General features: G+C 33.8%; 2 protein-coding genes across 2 annotated transcripts in view; one reads left to right on the top strand and one right to left on the bottom strand.

Annotated features, from left to right (window-relative positions):
- The window catches only part of LOC113110610 (opsin-5-like), a 6,196-nt gene extending 604 nt beyond the window's left edge, over nt 1–5,592 (top strand). The window contains exons 2-6 of the mRNA XM_026274721.1: nt 1,327–1,532; nt 3,093–3,192; nt 3,277–3,381; nt 4,158–4,381; nt 5,143–5,592. Of these exons, the coding sequence (XP_026130506.1) occupies nt 1,327–1,532; nt 3,093–3,192; nt 3,277–3,381; nt 4,158–4,381; nt 5,143–5,592 (1,085 nt within the window). The remainder of the gene's footprint in view (nt 1–1,326; nt 1,533–3,092; nt 3,193–3,276; nt 3,382–4,157; nt 4,382–5,142) is intronic.
- A 2,800-nt stretch (nt 5,593–8,392) lies between these two features.
- Nucleotides 8,393–27,500, bottom strand: part of LOC113110609 (striatin-like) — a 34,266-nt gene continuing 15,158 nt past the window's right edge. Inside the window, exons 10-23 of the mRNA XM_026274720.1 lie at nt 27,263–27,451; nt 26,114–26,249; nt 25,882–26,032; nt 23,626–23,736; nt 20,980–21,123; nt 20,789–20,898; nt 19,730–19,905; nt 18,805–18,852; nt 18,286–18,407; nt 17,853–18,020; nt 15,754–15,900; nt 15,439–15,540; nt 13,456–13,542; nt 8,393–11,705 (exon numbers count right to left, since the gene is read on the bottom strand). Coding sequence (XP_026130505.1) covers nt 11,536–11,705; nt 13,456–13,542; nt 15,439–15,540; nt 15,754–15,900; nt 17,853–18,020; nt 18,286–18,407; nt 18,805–18,852; nt 19,730–19,905; nt 20,789–20,898; nt 20,980–21,123; nt 23,626–23,736; nt 25,882–26,032; nt 26,114–26,249; nt 27,263–27,451 — 1,861 coding nt within the window. The 3' untranslated portion in view covers nt 8,393–11,535. The remainder of the gene's footprint in view (nt 11,706–13,455; nt 13,543–15,438; nt 15,541–15,753; nt 15,901–17,852; nt 18,021–18,285; nt 18,408–18,804; nt 18,853–19,729; nt 19,906–20,788; nt 20,899–20,979; nt 21,124–23,625; nt 23,737–25,881; nt 26,033–26,113; nt 26,250–27,262; nt 27,452–27,500) is intronic.

The following is a 27,500-nucleotide window of genomic DNA, read 5'->3' as shown; positions in this document are numbered from 1 at the left end:
GTTTTCATGTTGATTCTAAGGCAATTTTATCCAGTTTTAAGGATATTATACTGAATACACTTTGAATCTACGTATACTTGTATTTTGTCAAGTCACCTTTACTTTCAAAATTCAAGTGGATTCAAGGTATATTCTCTGACAATATTCAACAGGTTTTAGTTTTATATAGTTGTAATGATAATATAGAGAATATTAAATGTTATTATGAAAATAAACACTTATTTTCAGAGAATATACTTTGAATCTACTTGTAGTTTTTGGCCAAGTCACCCAAAATACAAGTAGATTTGAGATATATTCTCTTTAAATAAGTATTATTTTTGATTCTCAGGTAATTGTATCAATTTTTAAGGATTTTATAGAATAAACGTTAAATCTTATTTGTATTTTGTCAATACAATTAACCTGATGCAATACAAGTATACATTCATTTAAAAGGTGTTCATTTAATTTTCAGATAATTTTATATAATTTTAAGGATTAAATAGATATATACATTTAATCTACTTGTATTTTTTCAAGTCACCTTTACTGACAGATACAAATGGATTCAAGGTATATTCTCTAAAAAACATGTTAATTTTGATTCTAAGGTAATTTGATCTAGTTTTAAGCATACTATAGAAAATGTACCTTAAATCTACTTGTATTGTGTCTAGAAAGCTGACAGCTTGACATAAGCATTGGTTTCGATTCTCAGGTCATTTGATCAGGTTTTAAGGGTATTAAAGTGTTTTTGACAACAACAAAAGATGGTTATTGTAATATGATTATGATTATGAGATAATAGAAACAGGCATCAAGTGCTTATTGTTTATTGTAATTGTTCTGGTAAATGTTAATGATGAACGTGTGGATTACTGCGGCTCAGGTCTGGAGATCTTCTGTCTGTCGGGGGTCATTAGAGAGATTTAATCAGGTTTATTTGTGGAGCTCAAACTCTGATCTACATTCAGTTCATCTGTTAGTAAAGCACTGGTATTGGGATCATATCAGATGGGAGTTTCTTACAGTAATATTCTGTTGAATGTACCACTTACAATACACATTTAGTAGCCACTTTTTATTTAAGACAATGCCTTTCATCACTATATATATTTTTATTTAATGTATCTTTTTGCTTAAATAGACTACTATGTATCTATCTATCTATCTATCTATCTAACACATTTATGCTATATATAGATGCAATTAAATGAAAACATTATTTTTGTTATGATAATACTACTACTAACCACAGTGACATTCTGCAGTTGGTCCTACAGTATCCCATAATGCATCAGTTCTTGTACATACAGTGATTATGTGTGGTGTGTTTGTTGGCAGGTTGGTTGTCGTGGTTTGGCAACAGCATCGTGATCTTCGTTCTGTTCAAGCAAAGATCGTTTCTGCAGCCCACCGACTATCTGACGCTCAACCTCGCCATTTCTGACGCCAGCATCTCCGTGTTTGGATATTCCAGAGGAATCCTCGAGATCTTCAATGTCTTCAGGGATAACGGATACCTCATCACCTCTGTGTGGACATGCCAGGTACAGGAAGTGGAATTGTGGGTACTGGGAGCAGCTCACATCATATACATAGAGATAAGAAGAGTGAATATTTCTCATGGTGGATTATTACTTCTGTTCTGTGTGTTATTTGTTCTCACGTGGTGTTTGTACAGATGATAATCAATGTCAGATGTTGTTTTTGTGTCAAACCCATGAAGAGCTTTAAACACTTTCTCTCTCTCTCACACACACACACACACACACACACACACACACACACACACACACACACACACACACAGCCATTAATTCCTTCATTCTCACATTTCAGAGATGCCATTAAAATGTCGTTAACTCATTTCGTAATTGCCTGTTCGTCATTAATTCAATTAAAGGTAATTTTGATGATTTTTCTGCTGTCTTCCATATTCAGTGTGTGTCCATATGCAAATCAGACCAAAGCAGGATTATTATAATGAGCTAAGCAAAAAAAAAAACTTTTGTTACGTGTTGTTTAATTTTATTTCTAATTTTCCTTCTACTTGAAATGTTTAATAAAAAAAGTAAACTAATTAATAAAAATGAATAAAAGCTACATAGACATTTATAAAAATCTAATGAATCACAAATTGTGACAAAGAATTATCACTTACAATTATATATATATATATATATATAGTATACCATATATAGTAAACCATTCAACCAATCAACCAACCATCCAACCATATATATTGCATGTTTTTGTCATTTTTACTCATTTTTTAAAACATGTCTAATGTTAAGTTTAGACAGAATTTAAGTTAGCAGAATTTATATATATAAATTCTGCTAGTTCCAAAGGCAATATTTTTCACTTAATAAAACACCTAAAACTTAACATTAGATGTTTTAAAAAATGTGTAAAAATGACAAAAACATGCAATATATATGGTTGAATGGTTGGTTGGATGATTGGATTTTTTTTGTTAGTTGATTGGTTGTATATTTGGTTGGTTGTTTGGTTAGTTGGTTGGTCGGATGTTTGGTTGGTTGGATGATTTGATTTTTTTTTTGGTTTGTATGTTTGGTTGGATGGATGGTTGGTTGTTTAGTTGGTTGGTCGGATGATTGGATTTTTTTGGTTGGTTGGTTGTTTGGTTAGTTGGTTGGTTGTATAGATGTTTGGTTGGTTGGATGGATGGTTGGTTGGTTGGTTGGATGGATGGATGGATGGTTGGTTCGTTTGTTGGATTATTGATTGGATGAATGGATGGTTGGTTGGTTGGTTGTTTATTTGGTTGGTTCATTGATTGGCTGGATGATTGGATGTTAGGTTGGTTGGTTGGATGTTTGGTTGGATGTTTGGTTGGATGTTTGGTTGGTTGGATGATTGGATTTTTTTGGTTGGCTGGATGGATGGTTGGATGGTTGTTTGGTTAGTTGGTTGGTTGGATGGATGATTGGTTGGTTCAATGATTGGTTGTTTGGTTGGTGGGTTGTTTGGTTGGTTGGATGGATGGATGGTTGGTTCATTGATTGGTTGAATGGTTGGTTGTATATTTGTCTGGTGGTTTGGTTGGTTGATTGATTGGTTGATCAGTGTGTGTTCTGTCTCAGGTGGACGGCTTCTTCACGCTGGTCTTCGGTCTGGGCAGCATCAACACTCTGACCGTCATCAGCATCAGCAGATACATCAAGGGCTGTCACCCCAATAAAGGCAGGAGTGTGTCTCTCACAGCCTGGGCTCATCTGAGTCGATCCAGTCTAATCTGAGTGTGTGTGTGTGTGTGTGTGTTCACAGCTCACTGCATCACCAACACCGCTGTGCTGACGTCTGTCATCTTCATCTGGACAGGAGCCCTGTTCTGGTCCGGAGCGCCGATCCTGGGCTGGGGAAGCTACATGGGTCAGTGTGTGAAAGGGTTAACTGTGAGACGTCGTCTTCTCAGTCCACTTCTCTGTTATAACACTGTCAAACAGATAGAAGAAGACTTGAGATGTGCTTCAATGACAAAAATATTATTTACTGAAGCAGCAGAAATACAGAGGGACCAAATACATACATGTATTTGTATTATTAATTCTAACTCATTTAGTTGAAAATAATAAATAATATTATAAACCATAGATAATTATATTGTTTAGAAAAAAAAATATAAATGTAATCAAGTATAAAAATATTTAAATAAAAATTATTTATATGAATAGTTTACAAAATAATATAGTGCAAATATAAATAAAACTGTAAATAATTTATATATATATGATTTTACTAAAGCAGCAAAAATGTATAAACTGACAAAATATTTGCAATTATTATATTATTAATTATAATTTATTTTGTTGAAAATTATAAATATTAATATCATAATATTTTAATATTATTTATTATTATAATAAGACTTACTTAAAGATTTTAAATTATAAAACAATAGTTTATAATGAATATGTAATACAAAAATATAATTATTTTATAAAATTATATAATTTAAATAGAAGTCCAAAAGATCCAATTCAGTTAAATTATATATATATATTATATAATTAAATAGTATAATTATTTATAGTCACATTTTATTATAATTTCTAACTGGTAGAACATTGTGTGTGATGTTTGGCAGTTCTGCTGAAGCTACACAGCTTGTGACGAGTGTGAAAGGGTTAACTGTGTGTTTTGGTCAGATCGTGGATATGGCACGTGTGAGATCGACTGGGTCAAAGCCAACTACTCCACCATCCACAAGTCCTTCATCATCTCCATCCTCATCTTCTGCTTCTTCATCCCCGTGCTGATCATGCTGTTCTCGTACATCTCCATCATCAACACGGTGAAGAGAGGAAACGCCATGTCAGCCGAGAGAGATCTGACCGACAGACAGCGCAAGATCGAGAGAGACGTCACTGTCGTGAGTCACAGAGCCTTACTCTAGAAAACCATCAGTCACTTCCTTCTCTTAGAATCATAATACAACTATGCAATGTTTTTAATAAAGTTCTCCTTTCAATGTATCTATTAAAATACCCGTTTAAATACAAATACTTTCATATTTTAGATAATGTTTTTTACACAACTTTAAGATTTGTGATACTAATATACAATCTGTTGATATTTATTAACTTATTCTGAGATTACTTAAAATCATTTCAACCCAAAGGGTTATAAACAAGTTTTACATATAACAATATATTACATAAATTAATCATATACCTTCTATATGGAAACTTATTACAGAATTTAAAAAAAAGATTAAAAAAAAGATAAGCTAATTGCAACTTTTTAACTCTCTTTGAATAATAAATGTATGAGATTTTTTTAAATAAACATGAATCGTGTAAAGAAACATTAAATACTCATTATTATTTGCTCTGAAATTACTTTTTAACTCACAATTCTGACTTTTATTCTTGCACTTTTTAAAAATTAATTATTATTATTATTATTAAATTAATTCATTCCATAAAAAAAGATATAAACGTGCAATTTATAAAAAAAAAAAAAAAATTAAATTTATATATATATATAGTAATTGTTTAATATTCATATTTAAAATATAATTATTATATAATATAAAAAAAGTAATATTTATATTTAATATATTAATATATAATAATAATATATTTTATATGTTAAAATATATAATAAGTGATGAAACTGTTGTTGTCTCAGGTGTCTATAGTGATCTGCACGGCCTTCATCCTGGCCTGGTCTCCGTACGCGGTCGTGTCCATGTGGTCAGCGTGTGGTTTCCACGTGCCGAGTCTCACCAGCATCTTCACGCGGCTCTTCGCCAAATCCGCCAGCTTCTACAACCCTCTCATCTACTTCGGCCTGAGCTCCAAGTTCCGGCGAGACGTGCGCGTGCTGCTGCCCTGCGGCGGAGAGACCACAGACGCCGTCAAGCTCAAGCGCTTCAAGAAGATCCAGAGATTCAGAGCCGAGGAGAACCGCCAATTACACAAGAACCAGAGAAAACCCCCTCTGGCAAACCCCGCCCCCGGCCCCGCCCCCGCTGTGTGCAGTCACCTGGAGACTCCGCCCCCTGCAGGTGCACAGGTGTTCTTCATCAACGCGCCCGTGCCGCCAGACACACCGGAGTCCGAGTGCGTCAGACTCTAGATCACACTCGCATTATTATTATTATTATTATTAAACACCTCCAAAATTAAGGTTTTTGTTTAATTAACATGTGTCCCTGCAGCACAGAAGCAGTCATCAGTGTCACAGACGTATATTTATAGAAACCGACAACAATACATTGTATGAGTCACAATTATACATTTCTCTTTTATGCCAAAAATCATTAGGATATTAAGTAAAGATCATGTTCATGAAGATATTTAATAAACTTCCTACCGTAAATATATCAAAACTTCATTTCTGATTAGTAATATGCATTGCGAAGAACTTCATTTGAACAACTTTAAAGATGATTTTCTCAATATTCAGATTTTTTTTTGCTCCCTCAGATTCCAGATTTTCTTTGAGGTTTAGGGTTAGGTGTAGGGTTGGGGTCGGGCAATAGAAAATACAGTTTGTACAGTATAAAAACCATTACACCTATAGTCCCCATAAACCACATATACCAACGTGTGTATATATATATATGTGTATATGTACATGCATGTATGTATGTATGTATGTATGCATGTATGTATGCATGTATGTATGTATGTATGTATGTATGTATGTATGTATGTATGTATGCATGCATGTATGTATGTATGTATGTATGTATGTATGTATGTATGTATGTATGTATGTATGTATGTATGTATGTGTGTATGTATGTGTGTATGTATGTGTGTATGTATGTGTGTATGTATGTGGTGGTGTTGGCGCAGTGGATAAGACACACGCCTTTGGTGTGAGAGACCTGGGTTCGAATCCACTGTGAGTCACCGACACTTAACCCCTATTTGCTCCGGAGGTGTGTGACCTCTGACATATATATATCAATTGTAAGCCGCTTTTGATAAAAGCCTCAGCTAAATGAATGTGTGTTAAAATGTTAATATTCATACAATGGAAATTATATATACAGTACATTATAAATATACACAGTACACACACACACATATTATATACACAAAAACTTTTATTTTGGATGTTATTATTTTATTTTGGATGTGTATATGTGAACTGTTGTTTTGTTTTTTAATAAGCGTGTTCATCAACATTAAGTGAAAAGTGACATTCAATCCAGTATGGTGTTGAAGGTGGAGAGAGAGCGGTTCACGCACTCCCCCCACCCACAATTCCGTCTGGCCCTGGACTAGAACTCACAACCTTTTGAATGGGAGTCTGACTCTCTAACCATTAGGCCACGACTTCCCCTCCCTTAATAAAGAGTTTTGTGCGTATATGAAAATATAAAAAAAAAAATCATAAAAAAAAATTTTGGGGTGAAAAACTTTCCTGATTTTTTCTTAGAGATTTTATGGCGTTTAATAATCTTGGTTAACATCAATTTCAACATTTAATTAAACATTTTTAAAATCAAACGTTGTATTTTATTTATCTTTTTAAATTGGTTAAAATAATTCAAATAAAATGAAAATGTCATTCCCAGACTCAAAACCTCAAACCCTAATTATGTTATTTTATTAGGAGTGCATGAAGGAAAAAGTATTAAAATATAGGCTATTAAAGTGTATAATCATAAAGTTTAATAGCCTACATTTTAATACAGAAAAAACAAGAAAATATAACAATAAATAAAAAAAATACATATACACATTAATTCACATAGGAAATACAACAGTTGAAATAAAAATATTTTGTAACATTATAAATGTCTTAACTTCTGATAAATTCAATGCATTTATATTAATAAAATATTAATAAAAAGGCTCATTAAGAGTGACAAAAAAGAAAAAAGGAATGATTTTAAGGTTGATGAGAAGCTAATCTTTTAACTGTTGATCTATCAATCGTTTAAAATATAATAAAATAATTACTATTATTATTTTATCATCATCATCAAAACAAATAAGCATTATGTATATGTAGCTCTTACAATAGATAAGATATAAAACAAGAAACAAAACAAAGTTTATTATTTTTACATGAAGTAGAAAAAATAATCAACAAATGAATAAAAAAAAAAAACGCTTATATAATTGAGAAAAGTATAATGACTGCTTTCAGTGTAGTTTTGATCTGATCCTGCAGCGCCATCTGGAGGACAAACTGAAGTACTGCAACAGCATCTGTGACGGGCGAACCGAAGCTTTTTGAAGGTTTGAATCAATTCAACCGATTGCTTTGCAATATGATTCACTGAATCGAAGCGCTCGTGACACCTACTGCTCAAAACTGTGTAGATGCAACAAAAACTCAAGCCAGACGTGCATAAAAACACCTTTAACCAACCAATTGTAAATGTTTAAATGTTTTTAATGCAATTAAATTATCATCTAAGCAAAAATGAAGAGTCTGTAAATTAGTTTTCGGGGGTTTTCTTCTGGTTATCAAATCCTTGAGTCATACTTTTAATCTTAAATACTCCGATGTCTCATAAAAAAAAAAAAAACGATCCGAGATCGAGTAAAAACCATAGAAATTTCGAAGTGATGCCTGGTTTACAGAAATCACGTGACTTTGGCGGTTTGATTCGCGATCCGAATCACTGGTTTTAAACAAATGATTCGCGAAAAGATTCGAAGCTCCATGAAGCAGTGCTTCTATGAATAAGAACTGTGATTTAATCTTTAGTAGATCAGTCCATTTCTACATACTGGAATTCATAATTTTTTTTTATATAATCATAAATCAGAATAGAGCTGAAAAAATTATGAAAAAATGCTATATCTAAATCACACCAGGTTCATATTACACTTAATAAATTGAGTGTCATTCATTAAGAGTTAAGTTTTCCATCAGCGCAGGAACCTGAAAAACTCACAAACACACACATGAAATACAACATATTCTTTTATTATTGTATTATATTGATAAATGTCCATCTGAGGAAAAAATAAGAGAATACAACGAGAAATCAAGAATAAACAGTAATATTCATAATAAAATATGTACAAGAGGAGTATAGCATTTATTAACACGATCTTTCCAAACTCTCTCTATACAACCAAAGGGTTAAAAGTTCAGGCGCGTCCCGTCATGACATCATCGTCCAATCAAATCACGTCATCGTTCCCTTCAAATACTCTGATGTTTCCGGTAAGCACGTCAATCGATCAGTAACCAAATAATCAGAAGCACTTTAGTATCTCCAGTAGCCGAGTTCCCATCTCTGACCAGCAGGTGGCGCAAACTAAACTCTCCCGCGCGACTAGTATCACAAATATTAGTTAATCTTCACTGTTAGCTTCGCAGGTTAATATACACTGTATTCTGGTTCATAAATAGAGTGTTGATCAATATTTTAAAACTATACATATTGAGATTCTTATATATCTAAAATTAATATGCACCAAAATGAACGAAATCAGAAAATATATTTACTAGTACGAAAACACGGACACGCACGCACGCACACGGTTCCCTAGCAACGTCCCAAACCGGCGCTATGTGCACGAGCTTAACGTTAAGTGCGCCTCGAATTTTAAAGGAATAGAATGAACAAATAAAAAAAAATATTTAATCACCGTCATGTCGATCAAATTCAGTTGTAATCTTTATGAAATGCACCGGTCAATGTGAGGCAGCTTGTTTTCCACACCTTAAAATGCAAAAGAGCATCGTTGTGTCAAATGGGTTTGTACGGAAGGCCGTTTTCGCAATTCGTAAAAAAAAGGTCTTTAAAAAAATAAACTCGCAATTCTGGGATTCTGAGAGAAAAAGAGTTGTTATTGTTCAAACTGCGATATAAACAATTCTCAGAAAAAAAAGAGAATTCCGAAATGTAAACACTAAATTCAGACTTTTTCTTATAATTGAGAGTTTCAATTGTGAGTTTAATATAAACTCATAATAAATAAACTCAGAATTGCGGGATAAAAAATGCGCAAATTTCTTCGGAAATCTAGGTTTACATTTCGCAATTCAGACTTTTTTCCCGAGGATTTTAACATCTTGAAATTCGTAAAAATTTTCGCCATGTAATAAATGAAAAATGTAATTGCGACTTTTTATCATCATGCAATTTGGATATAAACGTGCAAGTCTGAGATCAAAGAATTACAAGAAACTAAATAGCAAGAAACTCATTAATCAAAAATGTCCTTGTATTCTGATGGTCATAACTTCAATTCGCAGTTCAGTTTTTTTTTTGCCCATAGAATTTACTTTTTTTTTTTAAGGCCATCGTGACTTTCTCTCATGAATTTAGATCTTAAATTTCTAAAAGTACTAATTATGAGATAAAAATCAGCATTTACATTTATACCTTATTTTTTTTTATTCTGAGGCGAAAATAAATTGCAAGACGTTTACTAAATTGAGCAAAATGTCACAACCTTTTTTTTTTATCGTGGCAGAGAAAAAAACAACTGTAAGACAAAAACTCATAATAATTGCGATTTTTTTTCGCAAAATTTCCGATTTCTTTATCCTGTGTCAGAAACAAGCTTCTATAAGTTTGCGGTGACATGAAGGTGAGTAAACAGTGATGGATTTCATATTTGTCTAAACTAGTCCTTTATCATCATTTGGTAGAGTAGCAAACTCGCGTTACTTTTCACAGACCTGAAGGAAACACACAAACACTTCGCTCGTCTTGTAGTGCTCATGTCATCAGTTAAAGGCAAACGATTCCCCATAAAAGCAGAAAATCTCTACCCTAGCAGTTAAAAACACGCACACACGCCCAAATAGTTCAAGTAATCACAGACAAATTCAAATAAACCAGAAGAGTTTAAATAAAAAACCTCAACCTGCAGGAAACTCGGGTTACGATCTGTTTGCAACCTCGGTCATACAATGATAAAAAACACTAGTATCTGCTTCAAACTATTACATATAAAATAGATTTCAAATTATTTTCAGCTAATACACAAACCACCACCTGTGCAGGTAGAGAAGGTGAGGATGAGTGAGCGTTTTTATGTACTTAACATAGCCGCTCGTCCCTTCCTGAAGCGAAATCCTAATGCATTGGCATTACAGGCAAAACAAGTACAAAAAAATAAAGGCAAAAAATAAATAAAAACAACAGATTTCAGACAAATATAGACTTCTGAATCATTGTACTTTTGAGTACAGCTTGTCAAAAACTGCAACACATTCAAACTATTATAAGACTTCTGCGCATTATCACTTTGACGAAGTTCAACGAATATTCAGTAACGGCTCTAAATCTAAAATTTTGTCTCCGTGTTTGTCGGTACATCACAATGTTGAGATGATTTCACAGAACAGGCGGGTTTCACTGGACCGACTGCAAACCCTCAAGAGAAACTGAAGTAAAATACAGCGTAAATATTTAACGCAGCACTAAATCGAGACGTGCGTCCTGATGGTTGACGCTTGAATCTCAAGAACATCATCCAGGACGTATTTCACCACAAAAATCACAGAGTTATAAAAAAACTGAGATCTAATAGTTTAACATTCTGACATTTTATAAAAAATGCCATCATGCAAAAAAAAAACCAAACAGGTTTTATTTTCTTGATTTTGGGGCGAAGTGAATCAAACGATGATGGATTTATATTTGGACACAAACATGGAGAAATTTAGTACTGCGGGTTATTGTTATGTTATATTATGTACAATTTGAATTCATTGTCTGCCAGACAAGAGATGCACTGAAATTGAGTTTTTAATACAATGCAATTCATTGCATCCCATCGAGATTTTGAATATAATGTGATGCATTTGGTCAGCATCGACTAAGAGAATCCGCATTTCTCGAGACTGTTTGTAGCAAAAGGCACGTCGTTAAAACGGAGCGAACGCAAGACGGGAAACCAGAGAGGAGAACTAAAACTGCAGAAGTGTGGGAGGCACCCGACTTCCTGTTGAGGCTGAACGGAGGAGGTCTGGAGGTTCCTCTGTGTTTGTTGGCCTCCCCTCCAGCACCCAGGCCTGCCCGGATCATCAGAGCGGTCCCTGCGAGTTCATCAGTTTGTGGAAGCAGTTTTGGTCAAAGTTCGAAGGTCATACGAAGACTTTGGCGAGGGCGTCGGCTCCGGCGCTGCCGATGTAGCACTTGGTGGGGTGGAACGCCACATCGTTGATGGACTCGTCGAACTTCTTCCTGTGAGCCGTGAACTCCTGGATGCACGTCTTGCTCTCCATGTTCCAGAGACGCACCGAGCAGTCGTGACCTGAGACACAATCAACATCCGCTTAGTGTCACGGAATAGACATTACAAGAAAAAATATATCTCCAAGAAGCGATGGCGGGCCCGAGCTGTCAACGCAAACAAATGTATTTTATCAAACATACAGGGGAAAATTTTATATTGTGAAATGTAATTATTATGATGTTAATATACATTAAAATGTTATCTATTTCTGTAATTCACAGATGTATTTTCAGCACCTTTTTTTTTTGGAACCTGAGATAATTTTTTCAGGATTCTTTGATGAATAAATAGTTGAAAAGAGGAGCATTTATTTAAAATAGAAATATTTTTTAACAATATACTCTACTGTTCAAACATTTTTTTAAAGAAACTTAAACTTTTATTCAGCAAGGATGTGTTAAATTGTTAGGAAGTGATAGCAAAGATTTATTTTGTTAGAAAAGATATATATTTTTGAATAAATTCTGTTCTTTTTAAAACCTGAAAAAAGTATTGCAAAAAATATTTGGCAGCACAACTGTTGATAATTCTAATAATAAATCAGCAGATTAAAATGCTTTCTGAAGATCATGTGATACTTTATACTGGAGTAATGGTGATGGAAATCCAGCTTTGCTTCACAGAAATAAATGATATTTTTCAGGATATTAAAATAAAAACCATTATTTTATATTGTAATAACATTTTAAATAATTAATCTTTAATTAATAAAAATAATAACATTTTTGATCAAATAAATGCATGCTTGATGAGCAGAAGAGTCTTCTTTAAAAACATTACAAGTCGTACTGACCCCAATAATGATAATGACATCAATGATGATAATTCAGGGAATCGTTACCAGTATATCACAAATGATAAGTAATGGCCACCCCTAATGAGCATTAATGTTTTTTTAATGACTATTATAATATGAACTGCTTGTATGTGGCATCAAGTCACTGTGATAATGAGTGAGTCATTGAGCGAATCATTCAACTGATTTGTTCAGACGGTTGATTCATTCAGAAGTGAAGCAAGCGACTGCATTTATGAATGAGTCACTGAATTACTGACTCTCTCAATTCATTCAAAATCCTGATTTACTCAGAAACAAAGCAAGTTACCGTCTTGATGAACAAGTCACTGAATCATTGACTCACTCAATTTGTTCAAACAGCTGATCCATAAGCCTCTTTATGAATGAGTCATTGAATCATTGACTCACTCAACTTGTTTAAAAGGCTGATTTATTCAGAACTGAAGCCAGTGACTCTCTATGTCACCTGTATCACTGACTAAACCAATTCAATCAAAAACGTAGATTCGTTCAGAAACTGAGTGACTGCATTTATAAATGAGTCACTGAATCACTGACTCACACGATTTGTTCAAAAACATTCATACAGAAACGAAGCCAGTGTCTGTCTTTGTGAATCATTGACTCACTCGAATCATTCAAAAACTTAGATTTGTTCAGAAACAAAGCAAGTGATTGCATTTACGAACGAGTCACTGAATCACTGACTTGCTCGATTCAAAAACTTGGGGTGGCTATGTTAAATGCATTAATCATTTTAACACATTCTTTTCATAATTAATCACATCAAATGAACACAATATATTAACACAGCCCTACTTATAATAAAAATACAGAAAATGCATAAACTGAACTATACAGGTCTTACATGCAAAGCGAAATCAGAGTGAACTCTTTGGAGTTGAACCTGAACTAATAAAAGAACAACATTACAAGTGTTTGCACGACTTGGCGTTCTCGAGTACTTACTACCAGACATCAGATAGAGACCGTTGGGATCCACCGCAAGACTGGTGACCGCATCCAGATGAGCCACCATCGAGTGAATCAACTTGCCTGGGAAGAAACAGCAACATATATTAATATATACATAAAAAAAAACGATTGAACTATTTACGTTTTTTTAAAGCAATCTCTTTATTGTTCACTCCTTAATCATTTCTGTTAATGCGGAACACTGTATTTTTACTGTTCTGAAACAGTTTTGTCTTAAAAAATAAAATAAAATAAATAAAATATAGAAACACTAAGAAAGTCTGGTATCTTTATGTTTAGTCATCATATCCAATACAGCATCATCTTTTCTAACAAGATTTTGGCCAAATGTATTAAACGAAAAACTGTCAACGCTTTAAAAATATCAAAGTATTTTTTTCAAGACATTTAAAAATGTTTGCTAAATGGTTAAGAAAAAAATGCTAATCGTATAAAATTATGTATTGAGAGAAAAAACACAAGTTGCGTAGGCTGTGCGTCGTATTTTATTATTACAGTCAGAAATAATGCAGGCTAAAATACCGTTAATATAAAGCGAAATGTTATCAAACATTATAAACACAACTAGGCTATTTTAGTTATGAACATCCTCTAAAGTTATTAGTATTCATGCTATAAAACATCAAGCTAAAGCAAATTAATTTAAAAGTGAAACTGAATTGTTTTCCCTTCTAAGAGAGGAAACTTTATAATTTATGGTCATACAGCTAAAAGCAAAACATTATTCAAAACAGTTAAACGTATGCAACAAAACCCCAAAAAAACAACTGTAAAATAACAAAAATAGCTTTCTTTTTTGTTTTCCTTTCCATGAACTTTGGATCTTGTCAAAATGAACTGGAACTCAGCACAATTTCTTCTTTTGCGTTGTTAATATTTAACATGCTACATTTTCACTTAATGTAATCCTAATGTTTGATGGTTCGGGACATATTCTTGGAAAAACTCTATATGTTTGGTGTGCTAATGCTATGTGCACACCAAACACAAAGAGGATATCCTCATTGAGTTATTGCTTGTGGGATGTTTTCTTGTCATTTGCGCAAATAAAATCATTGGTAATGCTCTCCGGTTCAGAGCCCTGGGTCTTTTTTATAATAACACAAATCGATATTTTTATTCACCAAAGATGCATGAAGCTGATGAAAAAATTACAGTAAAGACATTTATAATGTTATGAAAGATTTCTATTTCTGATAAATGCTGTTCTTCTGAAATTTCTATTCATCTGTGAATCCTAAAAGAAATAAAATGTATCACAGTTTCCACAACATTATTTTGCAGCACAACTTTGTTTAACATCATATTTTCATGATTTCTGAAGATCATGTGACACTGAAGACTGGAGAAATGATGCTGAAAATACAGCGGAGCATCACAGAAATAAATTACACTTTAACACAGATTCACAGAATTTTTTTTTATTTTTTAATTTAAAATTATAATAATATTTAACCGTTTTACTGTATTTTTTATCTAATAACTTTCAAGACTTAAAAAACTATTTAAAAAAAATAAATAAATGTAATTATTCCAAACTTTTTACTACATTTACATATATATTCAAATACTAATCATAATCAACATAATAATAACAAAAACATCATTAATGGACCGTTTTCACAAGACTTTGTTTAACAGCCATCAACATCGTAATTTCTCGAAAAGTATTTCATTTTTGTATTTTGAAGAATATTTATATTTACATTTAAAAAACTATTATTTGTACCCCTTTTTTTTCTTTAATTGAAAGTTACCAAAACAGTTTCTTTTGCTATTTTTAGCAAATGGGAATGCAAAAAAATATTTGTGGTACTTCCATATTCACTGCTCTTCAAGTTAACCCAACTACGACGACTTCGGCTACTGAGAAACCCCGGAAATGTGAAAGGGTCCCTAATCAAAGTAATAACACTTATACAGTGAAGCGGTTTAGTCTGAGCTGTGTTGGGTCACCTGTGTTGTTGTCGTAGAAGCGGATGTGTCGGTCCTCCTGTGCTGTGATGCTGATGGGAAGCGTCGGGTGACTGAGCACTTTATTAATCTGACACGGTGCATCTGAACATCAAACACATCAACATCAGAGAGCATCATGGGACTTTTCCCTTCATTGATAATTAGACTATTATAATTACATGCATTGAGATTTCTGGATTATTTTCTATGTCAAGCATCAATAAACTAAAAGGGATGATGACACTGTGTGAGAACATGAGTTTCAGGTTTCCAGAGTCCAGAAACATGTGGCTATGATCTCAGAAACTGTCGTACCGGGTTCTCCGGCCGCTTGCGACTCGAGCTCCAGCACCAGCTGTCGTGTCTCCATGTTGAAGATCCCCGTCCGGCCGTTAGTGAAGGATGTGACCATGTGAGCCGGATCACTGCAGACCAGATCCACCGACGACGGGACGCCCAGCTCTGAAACACACAGAAAACAAATCTGTCATGAGTCTGGGCTTGCATTAAATTCACTGCTGAGATCTTCTCAACATAAATCACCAATCCAAGACAAAACAACAGCAATTCATAAAGTAAACTGTTGTTTGTTTAAACTGATGTGCAATAAATTGTTCTTTATTTTTTAAATAAAGTTAATTTATAAATGTCATTCATCACGAATGACAGTAGGAACAACAACAACAAATTAATTCATAAAATAAATATTATTTTTAGTGCTGTCAAGCGATTAATCTCATCCAAAATATTCAGATTTTGTAGTTTTTTTTTAAAGTTGATAGCTATTAAGGTGGGTTAGGGGGTTAGTTGATATTATATTAGTTAGAAATATTTTACTATATATATTGTAATTCATCAGATAGTAATAAGTGTTGTCAAACGATTAATTGGGATTAATCCAAAATAATTATTGTTTACATAATATATCTGTGTGTACTTTTCAATAATAAAAAAAAATAGTTTGCAACTGTAGTGTGAGCCAACTTTTTAAATTTTTACTTTATTTTATTTTGGGGTCTATTTTAATGCTAAAATAAAATGAAATTAAAATATAATATTAAATGTAATATTTTTTCTTTATGAACCGATGTGTGGTAAATTATACTTCCACTTTATTAGATTGTCATTTTGGGTCCATTTTAGTGCTGATAGAATCTAACCATCATAATTAATTAAGAATTAAAAAGGATCAATCACTGATAAAAATAAAACAAATTTGGTAAAATCCAAGTCATGAATGACAGTAAAACAAAACAATTTTTTTTTTTTAAATTAAATTTATAAAATTAAATAACACACACACACACACACACACACACACACATATATATATGTATATATATATATATATATATATATATATATATATATATATATATATATATATATATATATATATATATATATTTTTTGTAAACTGATGTGTGGTAAATTAATTCAAGACGTTGCTATGTTTGGGTAAATTTCAATGCTAAAATAAAAAATAAGATAAAAATCGAATATATATTAAAAATAAAAAAGTCTAAAAATAAAATAAAATATTTCTGTGTGGTAAATCCTTCTTTAAACAAACAAAAGATCATTCACAAACATAAAATATTATACAATTTGTGCTGTCAAAATTAGTGCGTTTATGCATGCAATACATTTTTTTAAACGCAGGGGCGGACCTTGGGTTGTCCACCCCAATCACAACTGTTGCTTTGGTCTCTTTTTTCTATTTTTTTCGAAACAATTTGAAAAAAACTGTGTTTATTTAGAAGTGCAGAATGACTTCACGGGCACAATAAACTGGACACCTGTACCGTTTCATTTTATTTAAAAGTGATTGATTTTTTTTTTTATGTCTAATACATTTTTTTAATTGATGGCTCTCATTTATACTGTAATGTATAATGGATATAGCCAATGGTTAAATATAAGGGTGAAAAAATCTAATAAAAAAAAAGCTTGCAGACAAATGAAAAAAAAAAAGATATATTGTATTTATGTTGTTTGTACATTAATTTGAAGATTGCATATGAAACACAAAAGTATATTTAAAAACCTTAAATGTTAGGTGAGAGTAAATGCGATTAGTAAAAAAAAATGACAGCACTAAATAAAACAAAAAAACGTTAGCTGTTGTAAATTCACTGTAAACCTCGGCTTCACGGTTATTCCATACACATAGTAAGGTTTCACGAAATAAAACCGCGCAAATAAAGTGTAATGATATTAATAACAACAGTATTCTTCCCCCAAACAATGCAGCTCCTCAGAAACAGTTGAGGTTGCTACACACAACACACAAACATAAACAAAGGTGAATGTTACACTGTAGAGTGAATTAGCTTTGAACTTGTCTCAGCCAATCAGAATCAAGGAGTGGAGCTCTCTGTTTTCTGATAGTTGTTTTGGGGTGTGTTCAGTACCTTTGTTCTCGTTGAAGACAGCGATGGCGGGTGACGTATCCGCTGCGCTCCACAGCCTCACCGTCCCGTCAGCAGAGCACGACAGCAGTCTGTGATGAGCCGAGCTGTACACCAAACCCCAGACTGCATCTGTGTGTCCAGACAGCGCCCCCCGCAGCACCGACGGCTCTACAGCAGACACAGACACACACTTCATGATTAGTAATACGCATTGCTAAGAACTTCATTTGAACAACTTTAAAGATGCTTTTCTAATTTTTTTTGCTCCCACAGATTCCAGTTTTTCAAATAGTTGTATCTCAGACAAATATTGTCCTCCGAACAAATCTTGAAAACGTGACTCTGATGACTGCTTTTGTGGTCCAGGGTCACACATGTGTTACACACTCACTCTCGGACACACACTGACGTCTGCAGGGGATCAGGGACGTACCGTATGAGTCGTACGGATCGATGTTGGGGCTCGGTGTGTTCCAGCACTGGATGGACGCGTCCAGACCGCCGCTGAAACACTGCTCACCGCTGGAGCTCATCACCACACACAGAACCGGACCCCTGACACCACACCAGAACAACACACAGACCACATTAGGACAAAACATATCTCTTTACGAAGCTTTCTGTCGCAGCTGAAGAACACAAGCATCAGCAGCCTACAGAACACTTACAAGAGGAACTTTTGCCTATGCTTTTAACAAAAATACCACAGGAAAAACAACTAGACAAAGGTTAATTTCAAATATTAAAGTGTTAAAGCCAAGTAAAGATTCAGTAATAAAACACGAACAAACATATCTATTAGCAATTAAATCACATTAAATGCAAACGCAGGAATTGTTAAGCAGAACCGAATTGAAATCGTCTTATTGAATATCTGGTTCTTGGAAATTCGGAACCGGTTTTTGATACCCAACTCTAGCGGATATAAGCTGTGAACGTGATTGAGATGTACCTGTGAGCCCTGAAAGTGTAGATGGGCTCCACATCCAGAGCGGCGCACCTGAAACAACAACAACAACACTGCTGAATAATGCTGAAACTGAAATAAAAACAAATTAAACATGAATAGTATTGTATAAATAGTACTATATAAAAAAAATATATAATTTATCGTTATTAATCATTTGACAGCACAAGTAAATAGTAATATTAAACCTCAATGGTAATAAAAAAAAACAAAAAAAAACCTGAAATAAAAATGTTTATAAATTAATTAAAACCGTTGTCACGGTACCAACATTTCAGTATTCAAAACACAAAAATATGTTAATAAAAATAAAAATAAACTTTTTATCACTAAAATAAAACCAATGCCATTCTATATACTTATTTCCAATTGTGTTTAAAGTTTTTCTACAAGTAATATAATTATGAAAAACAGTAACAAGTTTCACCCAAATTTAATTTGTCTTTTAATTAATTAAAATTAAACATTTAATTTTTTGGTAAATAAAGGGGATTTTCTAATAAAATTAAAACATGGAAGAAATATTGTGTGATTTATTTCTTTAAAAAAATAAAGTTTTATTAATTTTTCAACATTATTAGCAGTATCAATTACATTTTACTAAATAATATTTCTAGCACAATGCCTTTATGTAAAAATTGGTACAAACTCCGACTTGGTACAAATTAATTAATAAAAACTGATGCAAATATTAAAGGGATAGTTCACCTTCAGTTAGTCCCCATTGACTTGCAGTGTTTTTTTCCCTTTCTATGGAAGTCAATGGAGACCAGAAACTGAAGGTGAATTATCCCTTTAATGTTTAACTTCAATTTATTTTAAAAAAACTAATTTAATGAAAAAAAAAAAAAACATGAATGAAACATGAATGAAAACCCCAGTATGATTCACAGTGTACTGAGTCTCTCACTTCTTGGCCGGAGCAGTTTTCTGCAGGTTCCACATCTTGAGCGTGTGATCTTCAGACGCGGTGATCAGAACCGGCTCGATGGGGTGAAACGCAAGACCACGGATCGAATCGAAGTGGTTCCTGAGCGTGAACTTGGGGTTCCACGTCTTCCGCAGAGCGTCTTTATTATTAGTGATCTGAGAAAAACATTCACAAATACAGAACAATTACACTGAAATTAATACTAGCTGTCATTGACTCATTATTCAGTCAGAATATAGGTGTATTAATAAAAAAAGGACATTTTTTAACATAGTATCAAATATATGTATGTATATATATATATATGTATGTATATATATATATATATATATATATATATATATATATATAAATAAAGCTAAAACAAAAAAAAACTATGTATAATAAAAAAAACAACTAAAAACAAAAAAATTGCTAGAGAAATAAAATTAAGAATAAAAAAATAAAAACATTAATAAAAACTATAATGTTATCTCAATAATTATTTTGAGATTTTATTTTTATATTTCTGTTTTAATTTTAGTCTAATTGTTAGCAATTTTGTTGATTGTAAAAATATAATTATATAGTATTTTATATGATATAGTTTTAGTTATTTAAGTAATTCAACAAAGATAAGAAATCTTGCCTTCGCAACAAGCTGAAATAAGTCAACTTTTATAAAGTAAATTTGTTTTTATTTAAACGCTAAAATCAAAATGAAAGTGGAAATAGTAAAAAATACAAACTGATATGCATCATGATATTAACATACATTATAATATAAATAAAAACTATAATAGTATCAACATCATCATCATTTTATTTTATATCACGTTTGTAATTGTAGCTTTTTTTGTTTTTGTTTCGTATATAGTTTTTTTTAAAAGTTGTATTTATTTTAGTACCTCAACTTTAAAAACAATAAGAAACGTCGCATCGGCAGCTAGCGGAGTTATTGCAACCACTTGAGATTTTAAGTCACACATTGTATTTTGTTTCAGCGGATGTGCGTTTAGTTTCCAGTATTGAGAGCGTGTTTATGGCGTGTGGACTCACATCGTAGGACAGACTCTCGGCCTCGTTGGCCACGCTGAGTCCGGCCAGCTCTCCGAGACCCAGCTCGCTCTCCAGAGCCTCGTCTGTTCCCATGAACGTCAGCGCTTCCACTGCACACACACACACACACACAGGCAGGTTGTTTATAAGGCTACTGTCTCTTTAAGAGCGCACACATGCAGTACACATACCCTCGTCGGTGCGCCCCAGCGGGGGGTCACTGAGGCGGGGCATGCTGGGACGGGACGGAGGAGCCACCGGCGGCTGGATGGACGACAGATCCTCTGCGTCACGCAGGTTAGCTAACATATCCTGCAGCTTACAGCGGTTCGGCCCTGAAACACACCACAACAACCACTCCTCATCTGAGAAATTCAGCCCACCTTTCACCAAGATTTACAGTTTTCAACAATTCTTACATCAGTTTTCTCCTTCTATGCTTCGTCTGGGACAGAGAAGCCCAAACGTTTTAATACAGGAGCCAAAGATCAAACGAACAAAAAGACAGAAGTAAATGGTGCATATATCCAACTATATTCCATTCTAATATATTACATTTATATATTTTATTTAATAATTAAACAAAAATGTAAACAGCAATTTTTTTAATTAATTTTTTGCTTATTTATCTGTATTATTTTACAAAAATAAAACAAACAAAATGTAAATTGGAATTGAAGATATGGTGGATTTCAGTGGTTTTCTACACTTATCCAGGAGAAAGTCATATAATAAACACAGCTATACAGGAATATGATTGTTGAAGTACTATATTACATAAAAATACACTACAGTTTATTTTAGTAAATAAATAAAAATATATTACATTTTATTTCTTTTAAATAAATAAACAAAAATATATTTTTTAATCTAACTCAATTTACAAAAATAAAATAAAAAACATATTAAAACAAAAATGATTTTATTCTCATCTAGTCAGATGTTCAATGGTTTTCTACCTCAACCAGGAGAAATACAGACAATAAACACTGATATACGCAAATACATTTTTTATATTAATATTATATTCAAATGTATTAAATTGATTACACTGTTTTTTTTTTATAATAAAAAAATTATACCAAAAATGTATAATAATAATACCAAAGACATTGTAATTTACTGCTATAGTTTTTGTTAATACTTAAAATTAGATTTTACCATTATATTTTCTGATTTCATGTTAATTTTAGTTAAAGTTATAGTAATCTTATTGTATTTTTGTCATTTTTAGTAGTTCTATTTTTTTATACATCAAATAAATGAAGAAAAATATATATATTTTTTTACATTTCATTTAACATTTATTTTATTTCATGTGGTGAAAACGGTTTTTATATATATATTTTTAATTTGATTTAGTTAACTGTAATAACTGTGGGTCATTAAAGGTCATCAAAGGTCAACCCTGGTCGAGGCTTAGGGTTCAGTTTAACTTTGCTTTCCTGGTCAAAGGTGGACTGTTTTCTGATTTGGCATGATAATAAATCAGTCAGAATTAAATGGAAAGGAAATGAAGCACTGGAATAAAAATCAAGAGAGGAAAAATTAGAGTGATAATTGATAAAGTGAAGAAAGGAAGGGGCGGAGCCTGAGTATAAACACACCCCATCTACAGAGGGGCGGAGCAAACAAGCCACACCCCTCTCAGAGCACCAGCATAAATCCAAAGAGAGCAACAGAAATGAGCAGCTGAAGAACAAAATGAAGAACAGAAAGAGTTGTTGAGTGAGAGGTGCAGCTGGATCCTAAAAGAAAAGCCGATGGGAGGAACAGAAGAACACAGGACGGATGAGCGACGGGGACGACTGAAGAGAGCGGCTGGATTCTTTCTCAAACTAGCCAATGGTTTATAAAAGAAATTATACAGATATATAAGAAGAAACTAGTGATAAACCGATATATCAGGCCAAATAAACCTTTCTGACATGAACAGCAACATCTAATGAATATATAATTGAGTGAATCTCACAACAAACATGACGTGTTTGGATCAGATTTCATAACAATAAAAATAGAGAATTTATGAATATTATAAAAAAAATTTGACAAAATTATTCTACATAAAGAAAATGAAAAAATTAACTGTAAATTAAAGATACATTTACAAGAAAAAAGAAAAATAAATTAATAAAAAAATAATATTTCAGTCTTTCTACTTCAAAATTTCACTTAAAAGTTTTATTTTTAATTAAAGTAAAATTGCAAATTAAAGTAAATTCTACACGATTATTTAAATGCATTATGATTTGTTATTTTTATGAATATTAAACATATTTAACCCTTCTTTGTTTTTTACAGTAATCTAGTAAAACATTTTTTATTAATAACCAGTAAAAACAATTTGGGGTTCAAATAATGAAAAAAATTTTTTTAAATAAAATTATATATTCTTAATAGTCCTAAATGTATCTAAAAATATACATAACATATATAAATAACACATTTAAAATCAAACCTAAAATTATTCAGACACCAGATAAATATTTTATTTTATTTTTTACTGGTTAGTGCAGGACACTATAGTTTATTTATCTAAGAGAGGACAGCAAAATAACATAAACTGTGATCTAAAAAATTCTTCATACAGTTGACTTTTTGGAAATGTGGGACCAAAACTGTGATTTGACTCTTTGACCTGTGTTTTGTTACATACCAGTCTATAAACTGTGATTACGTGAGAAAGTGTCTGAATGAACCAGTTTTGACTGTTTGTCCCTGAAACACGACCTGGCCGTGTTTGTGTGAGATCGCAGATATCGGTTGAGCACTAGAAGAAACCAAAGAGTGAAGAAAGCAAGAGGCGGCGGCGAGCGAGAGGTTCCTGTCCCACTTACTCTTCACCCCTTTCTTGCCCTTGCGCTCCTTCTTGTACTGTTCCTTGAGTTTAGAGATCAGACCCTCATCCACGTCCCAGGACTCAGACGAGGGGCTCTGCTCTTCCTTCTCTACACGGAGGAGGGAGGAAGACACGTTACACGCCTGACTCGGATCCAGACGTGTGCAGCTATCATTACGTCTGTGTGAACGTCCTGAACACTGCTGAACTCATGAGACACACACGGAGAGATCTGACAGCAGATGAAACGCTTCACAGGTGTGTGAACCAGAAAACACAGTCCTCTTCAGAGACTCAACAGAGATGGATTGAGGGGTAGGGAGTGTGTGTGTGTGTGTGAGTGTGTGTCTGTGTGTGTGTGTGTGTGAGTGTGTGTGTGTGTGTGAGTGTGTGTATAATGACATGGGTATGACACAGGTATTACAAGGAGAGGGTGACTTATGAGGACATAACCCATGTCCCCATTTTTCAAAACACTTATAAATCATACAGAATGAGTTTTTTTGAGAAAGTAAAAATGCACAAAGTTTCCTGTGAGGGTTAGGGTTAGGTGTAGGGTTGGTGAAGGGCGATAGAATATACAGTTTGTACAGAATAAAAACCATTACACCTATGGGATGAACACACTTTACACAAAAACAAACATGTGCGTGTGTGTGTGAACGTGTGTGTGAGTGTGAGCGTGTGTGCGTGTTTGTGTAAGTGTGTGTGAACGTGAGTGTGTGTGAGTGTGTGTGAGAGTGTGTGTGTGAGCGTTAGTGAGTGAGTGTGTGTGTGTGAGTGTGTGTGTGTGTGAGTGTGTGTGTGTGAGCGTTAGTGAGTGAGAGTGTGTGTGTGAGTGTGAGTGTGAGTGAGCGTGAGTGTGTGAGCGTTAGTGAGTGAGAGTGTGTGTGTGAGCGTTAGTGAGTGAGTGTGTGTGTGTGAGTGTGAGTGTGTGTGAGTGTGTGTGTGTGAGCGTTAGTGAGTGAGAGTGTGTGTGTGAGTGTGAGTGTGTGTGAGCGTGAGTGTGTGAGCGTTAGTGAGCGAGAGTGTGTGTGTGAGTGTGAGTGTGTGTGAGCGTGAGTGTGTGAGCGTTAGTGAGCGAGAGTGTGTGTGAGTGTGAGTGTGTGTGAGCGTGAGTGTGTGTGTGTGAGCGTTAGTGAGCGAGAGTGTGTGTGTGAGTGTGTGTGTGTGTGTGAGCGTTAGTGAGTGAGAGTGTGTGTGTGAGTGTGAGTGAGCGTGAGTGTGTGAGCGTTAGTGAGTGAGAGTGTGTGTGTGAGTGTGAGTGAGCGTGAGTGTGTGTGTGTGAGCGTTAGTGAGTGAGAGTGTGTGTGTGAGTGTGAGTGTGTGTGAGCGTGAGTGTGTGTGAGAGTGTGTGTGTGTGTGTGCATCTGTGGTGAGCGTGTGTGTGAGCGTGTGTGAGTGTGAGTGTGCTGGGTGTGTGTGTGAGAGAGAGCGTGAGTGTGTGTGTGAGTGTAAGTGTGTGTGAACGTGAGTGTGTGTGTGTGAAACACAGGAGGAGACAGAACTCAAACACTCAGTTCTTCTGATGCTGCTGTGAAACTGAAACAGTCATCGACTGCAGAGAAAGCAGCAGCAGCTGGTGTTTGTTCCTGTAGGATTCTGGGAAACATGATTAATAACCTGCAGGACTGCTTTAAACCACTTCTCCGAGGATTTCAGTCTCACAGTCACTGTACGCTAATCAACCAGAGGAAAGTCTACGATAAAAGATCTAATTCATATCATCAATGTAAACTTAATATGTTTTTTTTGTTAATAGAAAACTATGATTAAATGTTCTGATATTTTACTAGTGTGCTATCCCTTTATAACTATTACACTTTTTGTTTCTTTCTCTGAATCGTGTGGAGTGTATTCCTGCTTGCTTCTGCTAGTTTACATGTTTATTTTTATTTGCATGTGTATTTTTCCCTCAAGATTGTGACTATTTTTGCTGGAATATGTTTTCTATGTGGACTGCAGCTGAAAACAAGCCCTAATTACTAAATCTGGCTCATTTGCATGATATATTTGAGTACGTGTGTTAATTAATGTGCACTGTCCCTTTTAAAATAAAAATAAAGCACACAGATATTCTCAAAGAAAACTGCTGTTTTAAATGATAAAACTATATCATATTTTTTACTGTATTTTTGATCAAATAAATGCTCCTCGGGGAGCAGGCGTGCGATCACAAACCTCTGCCTGATCTCTGTCAGTGTATTCTGTTGTGCATGTGCTGTGTTTTAACAGGAAGAGAGCGGACTCTCACCCCAGTCGGAGGACGGCGCTTCGGACGAGCCCTCCATGTCCTCACTGTTGGCCAGGAAGTCGAATCCCTTCAGGACCTCGTCTGTGTCCAAGTCATCGCTCATGTCAGCTGAGGAAGAGGAGGGAGACGGAGACACCTTCCTCCTCACCATCTAGGACAGGAAGAGGACGTGTGAGCGAGGGCAGAGGGTGTAACTCACATCTTCTGGCTCTCCGTCTGAACATTAACTCACGGTGGAGAGGTCCACCACGCTCTTGTTCTGTCCCTCGCTGTCTTCATCCTCGTCTTCATCGCTGAACTCTGCGGCTGCTTTCTCGATGAACTTGAAGGCTTCCAGCACCGAGACGGAGTCCGACATCTCCGCTTTACTGTGGGTCCAATCCACAAACACAGAGAGATACGAGCAACACAGAGAGAAGGGAAGAATGAATATTGGCCAACGGTGAGTAAAACAAATAATTAAGGACTCATACATCTTTAGTAATTTGAACAAACAAATAAATAGAGGCAGATCTATCTTCAGGTAGGAAAATAAATAAATAAAATATAATACTGTTCATCAGTGACTTCAACAAACTAATATGGGCTAATGTAACGTCAGGAAGTTAAATTAAATAAATAAACAAATAAATAAATTAGTGATTTTCTTCAGTAGGTAAAAAAAAATATATATAAATACATAAATAAATCTAATAAAGGTTGATATATTTTTAGTGAGTAAAATCAATTAATCATTCAATAGACACACACACATATAATATATATACATATAGTGGTAGACAAATCAAATCAAATACAATTTAATTAAATAAATAACTAAATGAATAAATAAATAAACAAACAAAACAAAGGCTGATATATGTTTAGGGAGTAAAATAAAATGAAAAAATACTATAAATAAAATAAAATAATATAATATAATATAAAATAAAACAGATGCTGATATATGTTTAGGGAGTGAAATAAATAAAATAATATAAAATAAAAGAGATGCCGATATGTTTAGGGAGTAAAATAAAACGAAAAAATAATATAAATAAAATAATATAATATAATATAATATAAATAAATAGATGCTGATATATGTTTAAGGAGTAAAATAAAATAAAACAAAATAATATAAAATAAAATAGATGCTGATATATGTTAGGGAGTAAAATAAAAAAATAAAAAAAATAATAATATAAAATAAAGTAGATGCTGATATATGTTTAGGGAGTAAAATAAATTAAAAAATAAAATAAAATAAAATAATATAAAATAAAGTGGACGCTGATATATGTTTAGGGAGTAAAATAAAATAAAGTAGGCGCTGATATATGTTTAGGGAGTAAACTAAATGAAAGCAGCACAGCTCCTGTGTTGATATATGGTGTCTGACCCGATCACGGTGGTGGTGCTGTCCTTCAGCGAGGCCGGCTCCGTCCCGTTCACCATGGGCTTGTCTCCAGGTCTCTCTCCGCTGTCAGACAGACCCAGCAGAGCTTTGACCCGCTGAGACTTCACATCCAGGATGGTGTCGGTGTAGCCCACCTCCTGCAGATACCTGAACAGACACACACACACACACACACACACACACACACACACACACACACACACACACATCACACACACAC

This window comes from Carassius auratus, chromosome 11, assembly GCF_003368295.1.
Source record: "Carassius auratus strain Wakin chromosome 11, ASM336829v1, whole genome shotgun sequence".
Lineage (NCBI taxonomy): Eukaryota > Metazoa > Chordata > Actinopteri > Cypriniformes > Cyprinidae > Carassius > Carassius auratus.
Note: the sequence above shows the minus strand (reverse complement) of the source record. Positions and strands in the feature narration are given on the sequence as shown.